Below are 17,383 nucleotides of genomic sequence, written 5' to 3'. Positions count from 1 at the left end.
TAAGCATGTGTGATTAGGCCCAGCAATTCCACAAGAATGACCAACAGTTTATATTTCAGGAGTTACCTAAAGAACTGCCTGCTCCAATATAATATGCCCACTTATGGGGATCAGCCTCAGAGGTCCCACCCCTTGTTAAGATGAGTCGTGATCACAGACAAGGCCTTCTCAGTGGTGGCACCACATGTTGGAACTCTCTTACCAGAGCAGCTCTCCTGATGTGCTCTTTCTTTTTTGGTGCTAGGTGAAAACTACATTTTCCCAGGCCTGATGTGATTCGTCTTTTGTAGGTTTAATTTTGAAGCTACCTTAGTAAAGTGGGCAATAAACTCTGGCGATAAATAAAATACCACCACAAGTGGGGCCTGTTAACAAAATGTTGCTCCTCACTTCATCCCTTACATATATTTGTCAATACCAGGATTTGACCTGAAGGCACATCATACAACAATCTTGCTAAAACCAACCAGGACTGGGTCTGATCAGTGCTTGGATAGGAGACAGGGCTGAGGTACCCTGTAAACTCTGCTTCAGACTCCAAGATCGAAGGAACAAATGAAAGAAGTTACCGCAGTAACAGCTGCTTGCTTGTTTCACAAAGACACGTAAACACAGAGATAGCATTTTGTATGTGCAAACTGAATTATATTTGTCACTTGTACAGGTGCAAAGAAAGCAGTTTAGTTTGGATAAGCAAACAATTAGTGCACATCATTTTAGATCTCTCCCCCCCCCCCCAGTTCTCCCCTGAAACCCTACCCTGTCAAGGATACAACTTTGCAATGTCTTCGAAGTTTCTAAAATATATAAATAAATGCATTTGTGCTTAGAAATGCTGACAGAGGGTCTCGTGTAGTGCAAGGGTCTATTAGATTCTGGAGAGGAAGTTGTAGGACATTGATGGCTATTTTATCACTCCTTCCTGTTGGGAGGTCATGACCCCGGAAGAGAGGAAAATACTGGAATTAAACAACTGGTTGCGCTGATCAATGGGACTGTAGATCCTTCCCCTTTCTAAGCTTCCTTCTATTTGTTAATTGACTGTGATTGTTTTTCATAGTTCTGTACTTAAACCAGATTAGTATTCTATTCATGTTATAAAATAATAAAATTGAAAAATAATAAAAAAAATAAAACAGATTAGTATTCCATGTTCTGTTTGAACCTGGAAAAGTGATACAGAACTATTTAAAAACTGAATACTCAAGACAGCCCTGGCTGTCCCAAGAACATTGTACTGGATAGCATCAGAGTTTACATTTATATGTTCCAGTAGTTCAGTCTTCACAAAGCTGGTAAGTCTTCAGGTCTTTTGGACTAACATGCCATCAACCCCACAACTGTTCCTACAGGGTACAATGTATAGGAGATGCTGGCCCGGGAAAGAAAGAACTTCTGACTGTGCAATGGAATTTTCCCTCTATCTCCTCTTCCTGCTTGCATGCCCCCCAAAAAAATATCATCCAAGTTTTCTTAACCCTCAGGAGCAGATTTGAGGACGGCACAGGGAGTGTGCAGGAAGAGGAAGCTCCTTTATGAATGAACCTTGTGCATTGCTTCGTTGGAAACTGCCTCTTCTCCCTAGAGCACAACTTATATCCTGACATCCAAAGCAAAATTTAGAATATAAATCTTTAACAAATAATAATGAGATTTTGAAGTGGTACCATCAACATTCACCCTTCTTTACTGCATATGGGTCAAGTCTAACTGGGATTTGTTTTTTAAATGGTCCTCTCCAACATGAAAAGTAAAACTTGGGAAAATTCAGCCAATGTGAGCATTTTGATGCCTGTAAAAATATACGGGCTTTATTCAAAACAACACAGTCAGCCATGCAACAAAAATCACACCAATCCGTTTAACAGAGATAAACGCTATAACAGACGTTGTCGAATTGCAAACAGTGGGGAGAAAAATTTGGGGGGGGGGGAGCAGCTATTCTAAATTAAATAATTATGTGACTGTTTAGCATCTGTGAACCTGAGAACTTGTAACTATCACTTGAGGCCTAGGTTAAAATCAGAAAGCGTTTTCTCCATTGATCATAATGATGAATATATATATATATTCAGCGTACCGGTTCTTGCTCTGGCCTTCTCCGATAGTGTAAGACTTATACAAAGGGTTTGGAAAGTTTATAACAACAGCTTTCTGTACAAGTAACAAAATTCGCTGCTACTTGTACCAGGATCCAACACAGCTGCTAGAAGGAAATAAGGAATAACCAAAAATGGTATGCTAAAATGCTAAAAATCTACCACTTACTGGGAACTTAAGCAAGTCCTCACAGGGCAAGCAGAAAGCACTATCCTTTTCCTGCGCACGGTAAGAGGTAAAAGGGAGAGCATTTTGCATAAGCAGTCTTTCATTTCTCAAGCGTGGGCTTGGCTTTGCCTTGATCTTCCACTTTCTTGATGGCAGCTTGGATTGCCTCTTGGTCACCAATGAACTGGTGCGGGCCAAGAGAGCGTAGATCCTCGTCAAGCTCCAGGAGAACTGGGACGCCAGTGGGCAGAGTCACATTGACTATGTCCTCATCAGAGATGCCTGCAGAGGAGGAAACAATGGAATGATTATATGTGCCTCTTGCGCTCGGTTCATGGGAGGCTCTTGGGCCTAAGCTGCCATGAAGTGTCATCCTATTTACCAAACTTTCAAAATCTGGTGAAGATCAGATAACCTGGCAGAATACTTCATTTCATGCAGAAAGATGTGTAATAGGTTGCCCTTGATTGTTCCCCAGAACAATGGGCAGCTATCATGGGTATCTGGGGTGGGAGAGGCAGTCCCTGCCTCCAGATGAACCATAATCCCCAGATTCAGAGCTTTCTTTTTAAAAAAAGTAGATGATGATGATGATGATTATTATTATTATCATTATCATTATCATCATCATTACTTCAATATACCACGCTTTTTCAGAAGATCCCATTAAAAACACATCACAGAACATCATAATAAAAACATATTAAAAATAATGACGGACAGCCTAATAGTAAAATAATCATCAAAATTCCCCACACTTTCACAGGCCATAGAATATTTATCCCATAAGCCCTGGGTATAGGGAAATGTTTTTGCCTGACACCTAAAGACGTGTAAAGATGGCGCCAGGCGAGCCTTTCTGAGGAGAGCATTCCAGAAGGAATTAGAATAGGGAGTAGTCATTCTGCCCTTCCAAACCTAAGCATCCCCATCTTTCCAATACAGCACTCCTTTCCTTCGGTAGAGTATTACATCACTGAGCAATGCACTTCCAAAGGTTTCTCTTGCTAGGATAACAACTTCAGATTTGTTTCAAGAGACGGGGAAAGAGGATGGGGCACTTTGGCAGTCCCTGAGGGTTGCTCGGTCTTTACCAGGGGCCAAAGGTTTAGCATGGCAGGTCCTGCGGGACACTTTGCCCGACAATAAGTCTGACAGGAGTCTTCCCTGTCTTCCTTTAGACATCTTTTGAAACCTGGACTGCTCTGACAGGCCTTTTGAACGTGATCTCTTTTTTAATACCCAGCCTTTGTGGATGTTACTGTAGTATTTCATTTTATTTTATGGTGCACACTGCCTTGCTATGCTATCTTTTTCAATGGAATAGCAGTTTACAAATATTTAAATAAATAAACTGAAGGGCCTTGGATAACCTAGAACTCTTTCCTGCCTTGCCTTGCCTCCTCAAAAGCGTGAGCCAAACACTGAAAGTCAGTACTGGGCAATTTCTATGTCGACATGCTGGAGGGACAACATGAATGTCAACTAAGGCCAGGGTCTGGTTACTTTACACAACTCGTAACACAAGACGGCTGACCTTTCGTGCGACTTGTGCATCCATTTCTCTTTGGGTTGCGGCCCCAGCAATTTTCAGCACACCAAGCTGAGCAAAAGCAATTCAGTCCACATTGCCTGCTTGGATGCAACAGGAAATCATAGAATCATGGAACTGTAGAGTTGGAAGAGACCATATCTGGTCCAACCCCCTGCAATGGGGGAATCTTTTGCCCAATGTGGGGCTCGAACACACAACCCTGAGATGAAGAGTCTTTTGCTCTACCGACTGAGCTACCTGAGAAGCATATGTTTATGTAATGGCAAATCTACACTACACACCATTTACTGGCCCTGGGTTTGGTCTTTTTAGAACATTCTGCCTTTCCCACCCTACCTGCTCCAAATGAAAAAGGTCCTTGGAAGGAAAGCACAAAAATAAGGAGAGGCATCAGCTTTGCAAGTAAGTTCACAGAAGTTACTAGCTCAAAAATTAAGCAACAAAGTTTAACTGGTTAATCTCTGCAAGTTTAACTTCCTTCTCACTTAGTTTGTTCTTCTCTTTCTATACCAATTCTTGCACTGAAATCTCCTCCTATTGACACTGGCCTATCAAAAATTGCTCCCACAACTGGTCCAGAAAGGCCTCTGCTTTATACCATATTTTCTAATAAGCATAGGGTTATAAAGATGACTTTGATGAGATTCCTGCATTGCAGGGGGTTGGACTAGGTGAGCCATGAGGTCCTTTCCCGCTCTGCGATTCTATGAAGCCAGTAGGTTCAAATTAGAAGAATGGGGATGCCGGCTAAGCTTCGGGGAGAACTTCTTGACAACAGGTCACGTTTGAGAGTAGTGTAGGCTGCCTCAGAAGCAAGCAAGCAAAGTGAACTGTGCAACTTTTACAACAACCTCCTATTTCTGCAGCATTACCTAATGTCAGATCAGGTATTACAGCCTATAGCTTGGGCAGGGACCGAAGGAGTACATGAGGACATGTCGCTTTGATTTATAGAGGCCTCTAGACTTGGAGCCACCTCTGCTGAAAAGGCCTTGTCCAAGTCTGGCAATAGCCTAGAGGCGTTAACAACCAACGTCCACCCCCTCAGCCTTCTGAGGAACTGGCTGACACCTGCAGGAATGAGCCCTGCGTGTTTTGTTGGCAATCAATGGGTAGGTTCGATATTGGGAAAGGCTTGATATTGGGAAACATTGTTCCTATGAGGTCTGTTTGAATAAGCCATTTCTAAATACGAACGTTTCGTTTTCGTCAGTCGGTCACGGGGAAATATCGCACGCAAAAGGAAAACATGGCATCAGCTCCAGCGGTTTCCGGGAGTGCCACAAGCCAAACGACAAGCATTCTGTACATATTCAGCCTCCTGTGCCTTGGTTGTTTTCGCCATTCATCTACTGCGCTGGAGAGTAGGCAACAGCACAACGCTGGTAAGGTAAGCAGGGGTGAACACATGACTTTGTGTCATAACCAGGGCTATGGGCACTTCCTCTCTGAACAGGCCATGAGAGTGGGGCAAAGGGCAAAGGGCAAAGGCTTGGCTGTCAGAACGTCACAAAAGACACACACAACACAACCTCCCGCCGCATAACTTAGGTCCACAGATTTCCTGGGAAGATGGCGAAGGCAAGAATCACTGCAAATAACTTTGCAAACTTGAGAATGCTCTAGAGGTTCTCAGCAACAGCCATCTGGCTGGCTAGCTCACAAGCCTAAAGAAGCATATACAGTATTTTGTTTTCTAAAGCAGGGATGAGGAACTGGTGGATCACCCTTGATTGTTGGCCATGCAGACAAAAGCCAAGGGAACTTCTGAAGGCCACAAATTTCCCCATCCCTGATCTATGAACTTATCCACACTACGGACAAAGAAACGCAATAGGCAGTCCTTCCCTCTAGGGAACCAGGGCAAGACAGTCCTCCGAGGAAGACGAGAGGTCTCCAACAGAGAATTCTCAGGATGCTTGCTGACCTAGGAGTCTCAAGATTTTTCAAGAGAAGCCACAACAGTTAAAACTGCTACAAAACCAATAGTATAAATGTGCCCTTTTTAATTTAAGGGAGAGAGAATTTATTCCTGAATGAATAGCCAAAGAAGACAGGATGGTCCCCAATGTTTATACCGCATTTACAAAAATTAGAACAAATTAGTGGCACTACATTACCTTCCAAATGTTTCAGCAAAGCGCGTGTGCTGTTCCCGTGAGCAGAAATTAAAACCGTCTTGCCCCTCTTCACCTCCGGAGCTATCCTCTCGTTCCAATAGGGAAGGAGTCTATCAAGCACTTCTTTCAAGCTTTCTGCCCTCGGGAGTTTCTCCAACGGCACGTCGCAGTGCTTATACCTGCGATCGTTGTAGATTTCGTGGTAGTAAAGGTGGGACTCGGTGATGGGAGGCGGGGTGACGTCGTAGCTCCTCCTCCACCTTTTCACCTGCTCCTCGCCGTGGTTCAGCGCCATCTCTGCCCTGTTGAGGCCTATCAGGGCACCGTAGTGCCGCTCGTTCAGCCTCCAGGAAGATTCGGTGGTGACCCACTCCTGCCCCATCTGCTCCAGCACAAGCCAGGCAGTCTGAATAGAGCGGCTGAGGAGGGATGTAAACACAAGGTCGAACTCAATGCCAAGAGCTTTGAGGTGCCTGCCGCAGTTCTGAGCCTCTTTTATCCCGTCGCTGCTCAGCTTCTGGTCCACCCAGCTGCAGAAGCGGTTCTCTTTGTTCCAGGCCCCTTCGCCGTGCCTCAAGAGGATCAGTTTGTACTTGGCCATTTTGGCTGCAACTTCCTTGGGTTTGCAACAGGAGTAGCATCTAATGATAGGCCATCTAATAAAGAGAAGGAACACATAGGTCAAACGCTTTGGGTCACTGTGTTGTGGTGAACCCTGGAGACCCACAGAATCTTGTCACGGGTTGCCTGATTAGATTTTCAGCAATGAGAGATGAAGGCAGCTCATCCACCATTCTGTAACATGTAGAAGGACATTGAGCGTTCCCTCCACTGCACTCTCAGTTCAAGCACAGCAATGGCTACATGTAAACTGAAGACTAGTGCTAAAAGCACGATTAGTGGGTGGTTTGCTAGACCGGGTAGCTGGGATGTTCCCTGCTCTTGATGGGGTTACACTCCCTCTGAAGGAGAGGGTATGCAAAGAGAACAACAACTACCAGACTTAGAAGACATCTGAAGGCAGCCCTATTTAGGGAAGCTAATAATAATAATAATAATAATAATAATAATAATAATAATAATAATAATTTTTTTATTTATACCCTGCCCTTCCCGGTTTAAAAACCGGGCTCAGGGCGGCTAACAGCAAATATAAAACATTGATTAAAGATGCAACTTAAAAACAGCATAAAATACAAGATAAATGCAGCATCAATATCAATAAAATTCAAAAAAATCAGGGGTCTTTTTTTGGGGGGGGGACCCCCAATCAGTAAACATCAAATGACCAACAAGGCTAACTGGGCAAGTTGGTCCTACTAGGGCCAGCAAGGAGACCAGGGAAGAATTTAAATGTGGGGTCCCAGAAAGGGTTTCTTCATAGAAAGGGAAAGGGAAAAGGGAACAGAGGATTGGGCTAATTCAAATTGAAGGCCAGGCGGAATAGCTCTGTCTTACAGGCCCTGCGGAAGGAGATCAAGTCCTGCAGGGACATAGTCTCGTGGGACAGAGCATTCCACCAGGTAGGAACCGTTAATGTTTGATGGACTACTGTATTTTAATATTTTGTTGGAAGCTGCCCAGGGTGGCTAGGGAAACCCAGCCAGATGGGCAGGATATAAATAATATATTGTGGTTGTTGTTGGTACTTCTGGGTCCTTTGCTGCTGCAGAGTTCCTCCCACCAGCTTCAGCTGGTGGCCCAGTTATGCCCCTATGTGGACAGGGTTAGCCTGATCACTGTTGTCTATGCTTTGGTAACCTCTAGGTTTGATTACTGCAATGCGCCATATGTAGGGCTGCCTCTGAAGATGGTTCAGAAACTTCAGCTGTGTTTGGGGGAGGGGCTTATTGGTTTTTTAGTGCTGTCCAGATGTTTTGGTCTACAACTCCCCTCAGCCCAAAACCGAGGGCACCAGGTTGGGGAAGGCTGTTCCACCCAATCAGCCACAACATGCTCAATGTGCCTGTTGCAGAAGATGACCCAGGATGACACAATTAAAGTTCCTTGCGGCCAAACAATACCTGCAACACACACCCAATGAAACCCGGCCCTCAAATTGGCAAATGCAGGATTGCGTATTGAAACCAGCAATGTGCATCTCCTGATCTATCAAATTCCTTCTCCTGCACATATGAAATTATGATCACCTTATCTGCTTTCCAGTCAATCCTCCCATGCCCTGTAATTTCTATTTACCCCTGGTAATCCACAATCTAATACGAACATATCAATTACATTTTGTAATCCATTGCTATATCCTTATACAACTTACCTAGATTCTCTTCCGGTTCCACACACACACACAAAAGTGTATTCAAGCAAACACAGCAATCTATATTGCTTTCGAATAAGATCCCTACCTCCGTGCCCTCAAATCCATCATGTGCATCTAGCTTAATTCAGGACATTATATAAATCTCAAAGGCTACAGTATTAGACATGCCTAATCATTTGTTGATGGCACCCATCTGTCTTGAGAGGCAATGGAGTGTGCCTCCAGGGGTGAAGTCAAACCACTGTGTTTGCAGCACCGAAGTGACCTGCCTGGGGGGCAAGCCTGAGCAGCCTGGGCTGGTGAGGTCCAAAGGACAGCAGAGCAATATGTTTGGCACCAGCTGGGCTGCGGGAGTTGCTGGAAGGAGGCCATCCAAACATCTTTGGGACTCCACTTCAGATTTGCGTAGGGTTTACCCCTTAGCCTTTCCTTCTCCCAAAGATATCCCGCAAGGCAGCAGACATGTCTGGATTCAATTCAGACATAGCAGGGACCTGGCCTCTGCCATTATGGCGCACAGAAGCTATCACGTGGTACAACAGCACAGTAGAAGTGGCACCTAGTTGTCTGGGAACAGTGAGATAACATACAAGATCTGTGTGATATGGGGAAAGAAAGCCAGTTCCAAGATTCAAAAATGTAGAGGCAGTGCCATATTTTCATCTCATAGTAGCCATTTATCAAGTCTTCAAAAAGAACATATGAGGTTCAACCTGTGGAGGAGGTTTGTTTGGTGTATGTGTGCGCACACCTGCTCCCGCACTGAGCAGGAAGGTCTGAACGGAGCTCTGAAGCACATACAACTTAACAGGTGGCGATCTTGCAACAAGCAACCCTGTGGAGCAACCTCTCCTGGTGCGTTCGGACTGTCCATGCTCCCATCTCCCTCCTAAGTTTGAGACCTCATCTGTTCTTTTTAAATGCCTGGAGAGGGCTCAATACCTTGACTAGAACATGCCCATATTAGGATATCCCTAATACAGTGGGTATTTCTAACAAAGCTGGTTTATTGCTGGGGGAAGTGGGATGCAGGTGGCGCTGTGGGTTAAACCACAGAGCCTAGGACTTGCCGATCAGAAGGTCGGCGGTTCGAATCCCTGCAACGGGGTGAGCTCCCGTCGCTCGGTCCCTGCTCCTGCCAACCTAGCAGTTCGAAAGCACATCAAAGTGCAAGTAGATAAATAGGTACCGCTCTGGTGGGAAGGTAAGCGGCGTTTCCGTGCGCTGCTCTGGTTCGCCAGAAGCGGCTTAGTCATGCTGGCTACATGACCCGGAAGCTGTACGCCGGCTCCCTCAGCCAATAAAGCAAGATGAGCGCCGCAACCCCAGAGTCATCCGCGACTGGACCTAATGGTCAGGGGTCCCTTTACCTTTACCTATTGCTGGGGAAAGGTCCAGGGGTCAGTGGGCGTGACCCTCTTTCTCCATATCTCAAAAATACAGCTATTAAGCAAGGACAATTTTGTGCTTGTTCTTCTGCTGCTTTGAGACTCATTAGCACCTCCGCAGGACTCTACCATTTCCAAATAAACTAGCTTAATTCCCAATAAATCAGCTTAATTCATATACCAATAAGTCATTGGGTTTGTGCAGGTTTTAATAAATCACACTTCTTCAGCTTCAGCTTTCACTGATTACAGTTTCTTCGTAATAGACCTTCTGACTGCACCACTGGAATTGTAACACTGAAGAAGCATTCGAATAACAGGACTGCTCAAACCTAATGGAAATTCAAACCCAAAAGAAGCAGGGTGCCACATCCACTGGTGCTAGCAATCAAAATGGAGCTGGTGCATGATCTAGACACTGACCTGGTTTGCACATAACCCTACACCATCACTGGTCCAGCCTAACTACAGGTTGGTTTGAATATGTGAACCCAGGTCAATGGGCTGACCCTAGTTTATTTTCTGCCAATAACCCATGATGCTAATCTATGTTTATTGTTGGCTTACAAACCATAACTCTATTTAAGTGTGGTATGACATTATGCCCAAATCCAACCACATTGCTTTATCATGGCTTGCTCAGCCAACGCATCCCAGACACCTGCCAAGCTACAAAGGCAGGAGACAAGAGCACATAAAAAATAATCATGCAACAATCTGCTTTAAAACAAGATAAAGATAAAAACAAGTTGAACTCACCTTATCCATTGCAAATGCATTCATCCTACACAAATATGAGGCAAAAGACTTTATAGGTAGGCTGCAATATTAAAAGAGAAAAAGAAAACACCATGAAAGCTACTGAAGTTAGGGTCGGGGTCAGGGGGGAAGAATCAAATATTAGTATTCCCAGAGGTGGTAAAACTGTGTCTGAGCTATAAGTTCAGATGAGTGAATACTCCTCCATACACAACAAAACCAAAATTACAGCAATCCTTGTACTCTGGCACCAGGCATGATAGGGAGAAGCATTCTAACCACAACTTTCCCAACATGATACTAGAATCATAGAGTTGGGGCTAGAAAATATCTACTTGCTACTGCATAAAAATAATAAGTATAGATAACTGTGTTGTTTTCTGAGAAACTTCAGGCAACTGAACTCTGAAGTTCAAACTTTGCTTAAAGCCCAAGTCCTGTTCGCTATTCAATTTCCAGTTTTCATACCCAAACAGCATGGAGATGGGAGAAAGGCCTGTTACATAATCAGTTCCTCCTGCTGGGCCAACGCTAGGTTTCAGCTGTCTGCAAAAATTGCAGCGCTCTCTGTGACATGCGGTTCCCAGTGAAGCCAAGCTGCAGGGCCACAATTTCTCCAGAGTGCAAAGCAAACCAAGTCTGCCCACTGTTGAACAGGCATCCCATTAAGAGACATCTGAGTTGCGTCACAATGAGATTTGCGTGTATATTGTCATTGGCTTAAGGTTTCAGTCCATTTATTCCCAAATTAAGCAGCACTTCTGGGCTCTGAAGACTACTGGTTGGTTTTAACAGAAGCGGTGAGGCATGCAGTCTAATATTTTCTATAAACCAGAAATGGGGTATTTCTTCCTGGTCTGACTTAATCCACCACCACCATCTGCACAATGGGGAGTGGGTGGAATAACTGGGATGTAGCTACACATTCAGACACGGATTTTGGAGATCTGAGAATAAGATCTTCCAACTCTTCCCCTTAGATCAAGGCAGCCTGGTGTGGGATTGGAGTGGAAAGTGTTTTTAAACCTTCCTCATACACACACTATTTCCACAATTTAAATCACCTCCCCCCTCCCTGCTACAGTGGTACCTCGGGTTAAGTACTTAATTCGTACTTAATTCCAGAGGTCTGTTCTTAACCTGAAACTGTTCTTAAACTGAAGCACCACTTTAGCTAATGGGGCCTCCTGCTGCCGCAGCGCCGCCGAAGCCCGATTTCTGTTCCTAACCTGAAGCATTATTTCTGGGTTAGCTGAGTGTGTAACCTGAAGCGTATGTAACCTGAAACGTATGTAACCCGAGGTACCACTGTATTTGCCTTCCAAAAAAATATTTATCAGTATCCATAGGGTCCCTGTATGATATTACATATATTTGCAGGACAAATAGCAGCTTTTGGTGAGGGCATTTATGCTGCAATGCTATGCCCATTTATCTGGGAACAAGCCCCATTGATCTTATTGATTCTTACTTCTTAGTAGACGTGAATAGGATTGCACTTGCAATCTGGTAAATGGAGCAGGGGAAAGAGATGACAAACATGGCAACAGCTACATGGCAATGCAGAGGCATCCAGCAATGTTAACACGCAAACACTCATCTTGCTGTTGATTTCTGCTTATGTCCTGTGAGCCAATCTACCACTTGCTTACGTGCAGTCACTGGATATCAACTTGGTCAAATGGTCAGTGTTTCTCAAACTTGGGTCGCCAGCTGTTGTTGGACTACAACTCCCATCATCCCTAGCTAGCAGGACCAGTGGTCAGGGATTATGGGACCTGTAGTCCAGCAACAGCTGGAGACTCAAGTTTGAAAAACACTCAGATGAAGGATACAGAAAGCAACAGAATGGTCACCTGTACGCCATCACTCTTTCTGCCATGAACTCCCAGAGGAGGGATCCAAACGCCTTCAGCTGACTAAGTGCCTCACAGTGATATTAATAGAAGTCATACCTGCCAAGTTCCTCTACAAGGTTAACCTTTAACATGACAGGTCCCTATAGCTTCCATTTTCATTTCCCCTCTCAAGTTCAAGTAAACACAGATTTCTTTGGAGAAGCTCTCTCTTTAGGCACTGTATTTAGGCTAATAATTCTGCTACAGTTGTCCTGCTTCTGTGCCTTGATGCAGAAATTGAGCAGATAAAGAGCTTTTCTCAAAAAAAAAAAAATTCTGTAAAGCATTATCTGCTGTAAAATGGGCACATGGTTAGGGCTACAGACAGATAACTCTACCTCTCACATGCTCAGTATTGAATTCCTACTTTCTCTGCAGCTGTTCAAGGGAAAAGAAGGTGGAAATTCTAAAGAGAAGCTTTCAAAGTGCTGCAGAAACAACCCAGTACTACTGTAGTTATCTAACTGTCTAGTGAGGGCAGAAAACAAGAACTAATTGGTTCTGTTAAAATGCAGCACACACAGGCGAGAATGTTCTTTTTGTTACCACTGTCACCTGATCTGTCCTAGAGGTTAAAAGAGAACATCCCAGTGTTCCCATGAGGTTCCTGGAGAACAAAACACAGGGGCAATCCAGGATAAACCGTTTCTGCAAAGAACATCAGTATACAAACAAGACAGGCTTCTTCACTATTACAAAAATATGGGCAGGATGGTTTGGAACGGGCTTGGAGATGATGCACATGCAGTCATCATCTGTTGGCATTTTTGAACCAAATGTTGCTCTCTATTCCTTCTCCCAACCCAGGTCCAAAGGAGAACAGGGCTCCAGTACTTTTAACAGTTGTGTTAACCTGCCCTTCCTTCAAATAGCTCAGGGTAGCAGACACTGAATCCCTCATTTTATCCTTCCAATAACCCCATGTGGTAAACCAGGCAAAAAGGGAATAACTGGTTATGAGTGACCAATAATTTAATGGTGTTCCCAGTCCTGGTCTAATACTCTAACCATTGGCCCCTGCCTTAGACAGGGGTCCTGCACCTCTTATGGTGTAGGCAAGAGAATTTAAGCGCTCTGCATGACAAAATTATCTCTCCTACAGAGCTGTAAAATGTTCAGGCCTCTTTCATCTGGCAGCCCCACACTCAGTCCAGCCCCCGTGCTGTATATTGACCTACATAACAGGTGGGATTACCAGCCAAAAGGGGTCAAACGCCTGTCCTGCTCTTGAGCCTTTAAAGCATAAACAACAGTTTGATCAAAGGCAATCTGCAGGAAGAACCCAGAACGATCACCTAATTGCAATACTCTAATTGTTTGTGAATCCAGCTGCTGTTACACGCAAAAAAGCAAAGCTTGGTAAAGGAGTATTTACAAGGTGTTGGCTGATATTACTCAGATAGCATAGCTTTGAACATTTTCTTTTTTAAAAAAATCTATTTTAAAATACCTTCTGCAATTTGTGTGATTTTGCACACACAAAAAGTTCTTCATAACTTCCAACTATATTGACACCAGTTTCTACGGCTGAACCAAAAACGGCACAACATGTGCACTTAAAAATACATCACTGGATACAGAGATCCAACGCGGACTCAGATCACAAGCAGAAACAACCTATAAATCCCCCTGACACCAGCACCTTGTACGGCTGCAAGTCAGTGCAATCCTGTACACAGATAGTCCTGAGCTAGATTAGACCTATGGCCTGGCTCAGCGCAAAGCAGCTTCCTATGGTCAAAGAATCATGGAACTGGAAGGGACCCTTGAGGGTCATCTAGCGGACCTCGCCCCACCCCCCACAATGCAAGAATCTCATCCATGACAATGGTCACTGGACTAAAGACCAAATCTCCAAAATCTAGCTCCAAACACCATCCCTTTTTAAGCCTCAGACTGTGTTTCTCCAACTTGGATACCCAGCTGTTGATGGACTACAACTCCCATCACACACACAAACCCCCGACCACTGGTCCCACTAGCTAAGGATAATGGGAGTTGTAGTCCAACAAGAGCCGCCCGCGCAAGTTTGAGAAATCCTCAGAGGAAGAGGCAAGCGAGCAGAACAACAACAACAACAACAACAACAACAACAACAACTTTTTATTTCTACCCCGCCCTCCCCAGCCAAGACCGGGCTCAGGGCGGCTAACAACAATAGTTAATAATAGTTATTATTATTATTAATAATAATAGTTAATAATAGTTAACAACAACAAGAGTAGCAACATCCAAGCCCAAGACTAAAATTAAAAGGGTGCATAGCAAAACAAGGCTAAACTGCCGCCATGCACCAGTAATTTATTCTCCATTATATTACTTTGGGCTGGTTGAAATCCCCATGCGAATACTGAAAATTGCTCTGACCACTAGTTACCTCGACACAAGAGAAAGCCAGACCGCCGAAAGCAAAGCCAGCCCCCGTGCAAATGGTGCTGATGCAGCTGCGGCCGCAGACAGTTGCTAACAGCTCCCGGCTGGGTCCTGCTGGTGGGCGGGGCGAGAACTTCACCAGCCCCCTCGGATCCTCTCCATCCGATTGGAGCTTTGGGTTGCCGCTCACAGATAGGAAGCGGAGCGGCCGCCTGTCAGGAAGAGCTCCGCGATGACGACAGCGGAGAGGGAGGCCGTGGACTACGTGACCTGGAACGACACGCGCGGCATCAACTCCCAGGTGACGCCACGGGAGGAAAGAGGGGCTGGATTGGGCAGAGCGATGATCGACGTGGTTCCAAGCCAATAAGCAGCTGGTTCGCCGGTTGTGGGCCATCTTTGGAGCGTTGCGTTGGTGGCCTAGTTGGGACGCTAGTGTAGGTTCCTTTGTTGCAGTTCTGCACGTGCAAGCGCGCGTCTGCGCATGCGTACTGTAAACCTTGCTGCGCTCATTGAAACTTGCTCTATTAAATGGCTTTATAATTGAGGCCCCTAAGCAAAGAAGACACTGAGAGTTTGGACACTATGGAGGGCAGGGTCAGTGTTCCAGCTCTTCTGTAGTCAGGCCTGCTCATAGCAGAGCCATCGGAATGGAAATCAGAAACCAGAGTTCACAATTTTGGATCTCAGTGCTAATAATAATTTTATTACTGTATTTGTACCCATTAGACTGGTTTGCCCCAGCCGGGTTGTATTTGATAACTGCAAATTCAGGTGAATACAAAGAGCCATCACAAATGAATATTTTTGCCACTTCAAATGTCATTCTTTTCTTTCAGAGTAGTTCAAATATGAAGCTGTGCGATCACGTTATGTACATAAATACGTACACGTGCTCAAGGCTGTCGAAGCAGTCTCAACTACTTTTTGGCAAAAACAACTATGAATCCTGGGGCAGCTTAAACCCGAAAAACTTCATGTCGGGGGGCAATGCACAACTTTCCCTCTATATTTTATTACCGTTATTCATTCTCTGCAAAGAAAAAGTCGGTTGTGGTAAGTTGTGGTTCTTCAATACATCTTCTGAACATGCTGCCACAGGATATAATGCACTATTGACCATTTCAGCCACTAGAGGTCAGTTTTTCATTAATTTAAGGAAGTAATAAACAAAAGCAAAATATTTCCCTATCTTATCGTCTGTTTCCCATGGAGTTTGTGTGTTTATCTATCCCTGATAAATAACGGGCCCTGCTTCTACCTATTCTGCCTTTTGCAGAGATTCTGAATGTGGCTTTTAACATTTCTGTCATTATTTTCACAAGTGTGCTAGTGAAACTAATTCTTATGAGACACAGCCCATCCTTCACATCTCCAGAAGTTACATCTGGTGGTATTTTATCTAATGAGGTCTAGATTACATACACACATAACATTCAGATAAGGTGAGGAGGTTGCAGGGCCGCACCAATGCACCTGTTGACCCCCCCACACACACCATCCACCTGCTACATGCGCATCACTCCACCTGACCAAATCAGGACATGCATAGAGCAACTCCTTTCTCACTCATAGCAAATGTGTGGATGCCAGGGTGGGGTGCCTGTAGAATTAGGCTGCAGTACCTCTACCTCCCCTTACACATTTATTAAATACATTGCTGGGGAGGGTTCAGCTTTCTTGCACACACCTATGTAAATGCATAGGCATGAATATTAATATCAGGCACAATGGCATGCAATTTTGGGCATGCCACTTCATTTTTAAAAAAATTATCTTCTGCACGTTAATATATTATGGGTCAATTATATATGGATCAATTATATATGTGTATGTAGATCTTTCATTAGAAAACAAAAACAAATCCCCACTTGCTTTTAAACCAGAGAAGGATAGAGCAGGATAGCCAGAGCATTTACCAGGGTAAATGAATGCCATAGGCAAATAATAACCTCCAGCAATGTGCAATGTAGTGTAGGTAGAGATCTGTGATAGGGAATAGAAATGCTGCAGAAATGTGTCCCTGTTTGCACCTGTGAAATAATGGCAAGTATGTTCATATTTAGGGACGCAGGTGGCGCTGTGGGTTAAAGCCTCAGCGCCTAGGACTTGCCGATCGAAAGGTTGGCGGTTCGAATCCCTGTGGCGGGGTGCGCTCCCGCTGCTCGGTCCCAGCGCCTGCCAACCTAGCAGTTCGAAAGCACCTCCGGGTGCAAGTAGATAAATAGGGACCGCTTACCAGCGGGAAGGTAAACGGCGTTTCCGTGTGCAGCTCTGGCTCGCCAGAGCAGCGATGTCACGCTGGCCACGTGACCCGGAAGTGTCTCCGGACAGCGCTGGCCCCTGGCCTCTTAAGTGAGATGGGCGCACAACCCCAGAGTCTGGCAAGACTGGCCCGTACGGGCAGGGGGTACCTTTACTATGTTCATATTTAAACTATATTGGGGCGGAGGAGAGACTTAGTGAGAGTTCTGAAAACTTTTGTCAACATAACCTGACCCTGCATGAGAGACAGGGCTATATAGCTCAGTGCATATACGTAAGTGGTCTCATGTTCTATCTCTGGCCTCTGCAAGTAGGCCTGGGACTGTCTCCTGTCAAATCCTAGGGAGCAGCTGCCAGTCAGTGTAACCAATAATGAGCTAGATGGACCATTGGTCTGTCTGGCAGCTTCCTATGCTCCTGTGAGGGTGAAAAACTGCATATGATGAAATTGCAAAACTGCCATTTGGTCTCTTCTTCCC

General features: G+C 44.8%; 1 protein-coding gene across 2 annotated transcripts; it reads right to left on the bottom strand.

Moving 5' to 3' along the window:
• Window positions 1-618: 618 nt before the first annotated feature.
• BPGM (bisphosphoglycerate mutase) lies at window positions 619-14,770 on the bottom strand. 2 transcript variants are annotated; one of them, XM_081927414.1, is made up of 4 exons: window positions 14,644-14,770; window positions 10,369-10,429; window positions 5,944-6,599; window positions 619-2,550 (listed from the first exon to the last, which is right to left on the bottom strand). In XM_081927414.1, exons 2-4 carry the CDS (start codon window positions 10,386-10,388, stop codon window positions 2,369-2,371), a joined length of 858 nt encoding a protein of 285 aa, XP_081783540.1. In that variant the 5' UTR covers window positions 10,389-10,429; window positions 14,644-14,770; the 3' UTR covers window positions 619-2,368. The 2 variants fall into 2 exon arrangements, with proteins under 2 accessions (XP_081783540.1, XP_081783541.1); XM_081927415.1 differs by having other exon boundaries at window positions 14,587-14,738.
• Window positions 14,771-17,383: the final 2,613 nt, after the last annotated feature.

Source organism: Podarcis melisellensis (assembly GCF_964234715.1).
Source record: "Podarcis melisellensis genome assembly, chromosome: 10".
Lineage (NCBI taxonomy): Eukaryota > Metazoa > Chordata > Lepidosauria > Squamata > Lacertidae > Podarcis > Podarcis melisellensis.
This window is presented reverse-complemented; position numbering and strand designations above follow the sequence as displayed.

Excerpts from the sequence above, each read along its gene's own strand:
- BPGM (XM_081927414.1), bottom strand. The coding sequence starts at position 10,388 with ATGCATTTGCAATGGATAAG. Across the intron at positions 6,600-10,368 it reads ATGCATTTGCAATGGATAAG|ATGGCCTATCATTAGATGCT; the intron begins GTGAGTTCAACT and ends TCTCTTTATTAG. Across the intron at positions 2,551-5,943 it reads TTTGCTGAAACATTTGGAAG|GCATCTCTGATGAGGACATA; the intron begins GTAATGTAGTGC and ends CCTCCTCTGCAG.